This window comes from Abramis brama, assembly GCF_963993115.1.
Source record: "Abramis brama genome assembly, chromosome: 18".
Lineage (NCBI taxonomy): Eukaryota > Metazoa > Chordata > Actinopteri > Cypriniformes > Leuciscidae > Abramis > Abramis brama.
In genome coordinates, this window is record NC_139980.1 from 28435908 (window position 1) to 28442857 (window position 6950).

Here is a 6950-nt window from a genome sequence, read left to right on the forward strand (position 1 = left end):
GTAAAAAGATCAAAGAATAGTACACTTCAAAATGATGTTTTCTTCAGATTTTTACCCAGCTAACCTTCTGTCTGCTTCTTCTCTCTAGCCTGGGAATCCCGAACCTCTCCTTACAGAAGTGGCGCTGCTGCTGCTGCTGATGAAGCGAGAACCCATAAGCCCCTTCGTCATACAACTGTACGAGTGGTTTGAACATCCTAGATCATTTACTCTGGTTATGGAGTATCCGGAGCCCTGCGAGACCTTGCTGGACTCAATGACTCATCAACCTTGGAGTGACTGGTTCTCACGGGTCATCATGAGACAGGCTGTGCGGGCAGTGCAACACTGCATCTGTCATGGTGTTTTCAATAGTGACCTTCATTCATAGAATTTCCTGATAAAGAAAGACACGCTAGAACTCAAGCTGATAGATTTTGGCTGCGGTCAGCTATTTAGTAGTGAAGGCTAGAAGCGCAACGCATACAGGGGTGAGCATTTTGGGAGTGTGTAAACCTGAAGGTAGTGACTGACTAATTATTTGATGATGCTTTAAAAAAAAAAGCTAACAATGTGCAAATGTCTTTCTTACAGGAGTTCTGCAATACTGCCCACCTGAAGTCTTTACTGAACCTCGATTCCACGCCGTCCCAGCAAATGTCTGGTCTCTAGGAGTGTTGCTGTACGAGTTGTCGAACGCATGTTTTCCTTTTCTTAATATAACGGAAATCACACAAGCCAAAGTTACACTTCAGAACCCCAACTTATCCAAATGTGAGTCAATAATGATGATAACATGGATAAACACACACATAAAGCAAACGATTTGTACAGAAAGTTAAAGGTTGTAATGTGTCAGAATTTTCATGTATAGCGAGAGCCATCGCTGTTTTCAAAAATGCCAGGTCACATGGTCATGACTAACCAGCTCTCTCCTTATTAAAATGTGTACAGACTGCAGGGATCTGATTAGACAATGTCTAGCCCGGGATCCATCTGAACGCCCCAGCTTAGAGCAGATGTTACAACATCAATGGTTTTGATCGTACACTACACTAGATTGGAGAAGCTGAGGAGATTCACTCGATCAGTTTCAGGTGTGAGGAAGTGTAACAAGCAGAGTAGGATTATTATCTTTTGTCTTAAATTCTGGATTATTTCTAGTGGGATTTTCAAATTTGTGTTCATTGTAATGTTCTTGTTATAGTCAAATCACCTTCATTTATATAGCGCTTGATACTATATAATAATGGTAAATCATTGTTTCTCCAACATTATTTTAAACAGTATTATCTTGTTTTCCACTAAAAAATAAGGCTTGTTTTTTTTACAGAATATTAAAATCATTTCCCCCATCCTCAGGCCGCTCCAGATCCTGGAGAACTGCTTCCACAGATTTTTCTCCGGGCATCACATCCGCCATCGCTGCACTGACGAGAATGTCTCCCAAGCATTGTAGGTGTTGCGTGGCTGGATGTAATAATCCACATAGCCTCTCTCTATTTACTCCCGAAATCTGAACCGCTGAAGACGAGGTGGATTAATTTTGTTTTTGAAGAAAATGCTCCCTCAACTCTACCAAAATTCGTTTATGTCTGCTCGAATCATTTTACACCGGACAGCTTTTTGAATGAGGCTCAGTATAAAGCAGGTTTTGCAAAAAAAATTGCTCCTGAAGGATGTAGCAGTGCCAACTGTTCGTGATCCAGCTACACATCTAGAAGTAAGTATTACGCGTTTGTTTTCCAAATTGCCTTTGAATTTGTCAAGTTCATAATAACATGATAGACTTATAAAGTTTGTGATAGCACCATGAGTCCAGCTATGTTGTTATTTTTTTATCGCGCTGATAGTGGAATCTTTATTTGTAAAGGACAGCACATCGGAACAGAGCAGCCAAACCAGAGATGTTGCTTGCCAGACAGACGCAAAACCGCTGACCAAGTCTGTTGGTACTCAGTTATCAATGAAGACGTTTCATGTTCAGGTATGTTTATGTATTACATGATACTGCTCATACAGAGGACCTATAATACTGCTCATACAGAGGACCCACAATAAGTGTCACATAACAGTAACACACAACTACTTTGTATATTACAGGTGTCCAGACGACAGATACATTTTCGGACATTGACAGTTTGTCACCAGCAGCTGGTTTAATATTTAGGACCTCTACACCTATAAAGTGGCCATCAAAGAGACCTTGTGTGGAACTGGAGGAAGAGGATGACGAAGAAACCCTAATGGACACATCATCATCTGACGCACCTGAAGAGCAAGATTATACATTTGATCCAGCAGAGACGGACACAACTTTAACGGAGACAGCAGACATGCCGTAAGTTTCAAAACTGTGCATTTGTTTTAGAACAGGGGTGTCAAACTGAGTTCCTTGTTGGCCACAGCACTGCAGAGTTTACCTCTAATCATTATTAAACACACCTGAGGCAGCTAATCAACTCTCTAAGGCTGATTAAAAAAGTTCAAGTATGCCAAGTTCAAGTTTCTCAAAAAATCGTAACTTTTATACGAGTTGAACAACTCTGCAAAAACTGTCAGTGTTCACGCAGGCAGTACTCCAGCTGGGAACCTCCATGTTTCTGCTGCAGTATATCTTTGTGGGGCTTGATTCTACAAATTCGAAAAGGTAAATGAAATATCAAGTACATTAAGTTTTTATTAACACTTTACCATGTTAAAATTTATTATTTAAAACCAATAACGTGCTACATAATCTTGGCCACTTTTTGTGTCACCAGATATGCTCTACAATGAATCTGCAGCTTTTCAAGTATGACACCTTTCGGCGCCATTCCCGATTGTACGTTGAGCCAGCTATAGTGCACAAGTGGACGCACTGGCAAAATGAGACGCTAGATCGCCTGAGTGAAAGGGAAAGGGTCATCGTTGGAGGTGACATGAGGGCTGACTCACCAGGTACATGGTTGTAAATAAGAAGGATGCATGGATGCTCAGGTATTTTCCGGATCATGAAGCATAACATGCATAGTAGTTATAGGTAGTATCTAACTGAATTCAATGCACTCGTGGTAATAACGCTTTGTGTATTATTACTTTCAAAGGCCACTCTGCAAAGTTTGGAAGCTATACATTGATGGACCTTCAGACCAACACCATTGTGGACACACAGCTGGTTCAGGTGGGAGAGAAGAAATATCAGTATTTAAAAAAATTACATTTTGAGAAGTTTAAAACTTCTGGTTTGTCTAAGATGATTGTTTCGTTCCCTACTTGTCTATTTCAGAGTAACGAAGTGGGAGGAAGCTACCACATGGAAAAAGAAGGATTACAGAGGAGCCTTGCCCTGTTGGAAGCTCGTGGTGTTACTCTGGAGTGTATTGTAACTGATACAGGTTAATACAAAAGTATTATACAAATACAAATACAAAAGTACCTCAGAGAACGTAACATCAACCAGTTTTAGGATGTGTGGCACATCTAAAAAGGTTTTATTCATTATAAATCGTACAAATTCAATAACATAGATTTATAAGTGGGTGTAATATGAAAATTAAGAAATTGTGACAGTTTATAGGCACAAATATTTAGTACTGGCAAACTGTGAACATCACTGTATTTACTCTCAGCAGTAAAATGCTTGTCTATATTTGTATTTACAGGGATTGCGAGGAAACATGAAAACATTTCCAAGATGAAAGACTGTGAAAAATTACGGAAATGGCAGAGAAGCATTAAAAACCACATTTACTGGACTGCATCATCTTCAACCACTGGACCAGAAAGAGTGGTCAAATGGAAATCGATTCTAAACCATGTCAGGAACGTACACACTCATGAGGATCCAAACTCTCCTGCTCGTCTACATCATCTAAAGGGAAGCAGAGACACAAACATGTGGCTTGTTGCCAGTATGATACTGTAAACAAATATTATTTTTATGCAACATGACATTTTAAAAAAAAAGGGACTGTTAGTCGAAGTGTAAATAACCTAAAATTAAAGTCATTAGTTGTAATTAATGCAATTTTTGTATCATTTCTCATAGGAACTCAGGCATTCTACAAGCTGGAGAAAGTGATGACAAACACGCGGATTTTGAAGGACCTCACCAAACTAAGTCCACATCACCAGACTTCATCTTTGGAGTCATTTCATAGTGTCATTCTATGGTTTGCCCCAAAAAATGTGGTGTTCCCATTTCTTGGAATGTTGTGCAGGTAATTGAACTGCTGTTAAAATAACTTTACATCACTATAGGCTATTTTCCTGAATTGTGTCTCTGTGCACTTGCAGACTATACCTGGCTGTGTTTCATTACAATGAAAATGCTGGTCGTGCACAAGCAACATCATCAACAGGACATCCACTATTCAAAGTGAACTTTCCAAAGGCCAGGAAAGGACAATGCACGATCAAACAAGTGAAGACACCACCAACATTCAGTGAGTTACTTTAATTCTTTTATTTTATAAAATGAAATATAAATTAACAGTGTTATTGCCAGTTTTCCTGAAAGTTAGGGTAAAATACTTTAATATCTACAAATAAATTTTGTTTTATTGCACAGAGTACCTAGATGACCTGCAGGACCTAATATTTGAGCATGTTTTTGTGGACCTTTGTGCGGAGTATGAGCTGCCAGACAAGGAGGAGGTCATCTCCACCATGGTGTCCAGATTCAATCATCAGGTTGTAGGAAACCAACATATCTGCCCTGATCATCTGGAAACTCACGGCGAACCCTCATCACCACACAGGCTGGACTCACGACATGTACCCGACGGCCAAGGAAACCCCAGCACCAGTTCACAAAGGAGCGATATGCCAGAAACCTGTAACGACTAAAACACAGGCACATGGTCAATGTACAGATAGTACATTTTTTTTATAGCACAGCCTATGCTTCATTTTGTGCTTTCTTATAATTAGAATAGAATCGGGCATTTATATAGCGCTTTCATATGTACTACTGTACACCCAAAGCGCTTTACAATCATATCAGGGGATCTCTCCTTGAAGTTATTTCTTACTATTGTATATAAAATGTCAAATATTCACTAATTTGTTTACAGTATGTATTGGTTTTGTAGAATCTGCAACGTTTATTTAATTACAAGAATAAAGTAAGATCCATCCACTAATTATTTATACAAATTGTGAAATAATTTTCTTGTATTTGCAGAGTGTATTGTTGTGATATTAATAAATATTAAGTTTGTTCTGCCATATGTGTTGTCAATTTCATGATTGCAATTAAGAATATAGGTAAGTTTTTACTTTTGTGCTGTCAATATGTGTAGGTTGATTGTAAATATATTATTATACTATCAAACTTTAATAAAATATAAAAACTTGACATGACATTTAAAAACACTTTCATCGACACTTACTGCACAATTCCACGTAGACGTAAGGTTCCATAGTCGGCTCGATAAATGTATGAATTCTGAAGAGAATACACGTTTAAACAAACAGGCTCCAATCCAGGATGCTCAGTCATACATCTGGGAGTCTGCGCAAGCTGTCGCATCCATCGCATACTGTTTCAACTTACTAAATCTGTTGATATTTATATAAAAAGATTAAATTAAACATACAACGTGGCCATTCATCAAATGTGCTGAGATGAGATTTTCTGCCATGGTCAGAAAAAAAAAAAAAAAAACTAATTTCAATTAGCAAAAAATATAATGCTGTGCAGTATACACTGTTTATTCCTTACTACTTTCCAAATAGTAGTGACACTAAACCTTTTTGCCCCTATGCACTGACCTTCGGTGGCCTTGAGGTGATAAATCAGGCCTTGAGGTTAAATCATCCGCTCAATTATTCTCCAATTGTCATTTTCCAGTGTCATTAAATGCCTTAGGAGTAACTGCACCAGTGATAATCCTCCTTCCAATTCATGTCATAAATGTATCAAATTAAAACATGAATTAACTTTACTCATGAGACTTGAAGACTTAAAATTCAGAACTGGATTTTTACCTTGAAATCTGTCGCTTAGTTGGTTGCTTAGTTGGGGAGATTTAATTTAATATTTAATTTAATATTCAACAATAATATTGATCTGCCTTGATATTGACACCATTATAAGTGAACTGAGCTGGACAATGGCTATATATATATTAACTTAATTAACTTTTTTACAACAAAACTGAAACATCACTTTATGTGCATTTACAAATATAAATGCTTTTTTTTTTTTTTTAAACAGGAATAATACCAGAATATTAAAGTAAATATCTAACCATATTTGCTCTTCCTAATGACTTGAGAGCAGAACATCACTGAAACTAACCTCGTGCATTTTTCTCACAAACTACCTGCACTTTAATAGCTTTGTTAATTACTTAGGAATCACTTATGGCAAGCTTAGATCATTGTTGGGGCCCTTGGGCAAGTCAAGGGCTACATCAATATGTGATGAACAGTATTATCTGCTTATTTGTGCAAAACTGGGTCATTCTAATGCAGACTTTATACTTTTAATTCTTATGCTCTAGAAACTGCAGATATTACATATTACATTGTTGCACCGTTTTATTCATTTTGAGAAATATTGAATCTATTTTTGTGCAAGTGAGACGAGTAAATGCATGTTCATATTTAGTCTAGAACTACAGTAATGTTCACACAACGCACACAACGCCTCTGCACTTACATTTTCTCTCAACATGAGCGACAGGAGAGCTGTCAGTCAATAAATGGGGAAAAGCAACTTGTGTTACTTAGAACAAGTAATTCAGGTATATATCAGGCCATATCAGGCAGTAGCACCTCACTGCAGTACACAAGATCCAGGGGGCGGAGTTAGATCCAGATCTAAGGGGTGGTAGGTTTAGGGATCAGGGGGTGGAGATGGGTAGGTTTAGGTATATGTAATCTGGATCCAACTCCTCCCCCTGGGTTTCATGTTCTGCAGTGAGGACCATCTCATATCAGGCCCAAATATAAGGAATATACAGTACAAAGTTATTTCACTA

The 6950-nt window shown here is 38.0% G+C and overlaps 2 protein-coding genes and 1 long non-coding RNA gene across 3 annotated transcripts; all 3 read left to right on the plus strand.

The window, feature by feature from the left end:
• Positions 1-578: 578 nt before the first annotated feature.
• On the plus strand, positions 579-1215 carry LOC311068234. Its single transcript, XR_014603352.1, has 3 exons — positions 579-753; positions 934-1076; positions 1187-1215. It is a non-coding gene; the product is annotated as an uncharacterized lncRNA (long non-coding RNA).
• A 1289-nt stretch (positions 1216-2504) lies between these two features.
• Positions 2505-3886, plus strand: LOC311068349 (uncharacterized protein; the record flags this gene model as incomplete). The annotated part of the gene is made up of 5 exons (XM_084090732.1): positions 2505-2629; positions 2742-2919; positions 3066-3142; positions 3248-3356; positions 3624-3886. The coding sequence occupies exons 2-5, from the start codon at positions 2754-2756 to the stop codon at positions 3884-3886; spliced, it is 615 nt and encodes a 204-aa protein (XP_083946858.1). The 5' UTR covers positions 2505-2629; positions 2742-2753.
• Positions 3887-4008: 122 nt separating this feature from the next.
• On the plus strand, positions 4009-5188 carry LOC311068235 (uncharacterized protein). The gene is made up of 3 exons (XM_084090554.1): positions 4009-4181; positions 4258-4406; positions 4532-5188. Exons 1-3 carry the CDS (start codon positions 4042-4044, stop codon positions 4807-4809), a joined length of 567 nt encoding a protein of 188 aa, XP_083946680.1. The 5' UTR covers positions 4009-4041; the 3' UTR covers positions 4810-5188.
• Positions 5189-6950: the final 1762 nt, after the last annotated feature.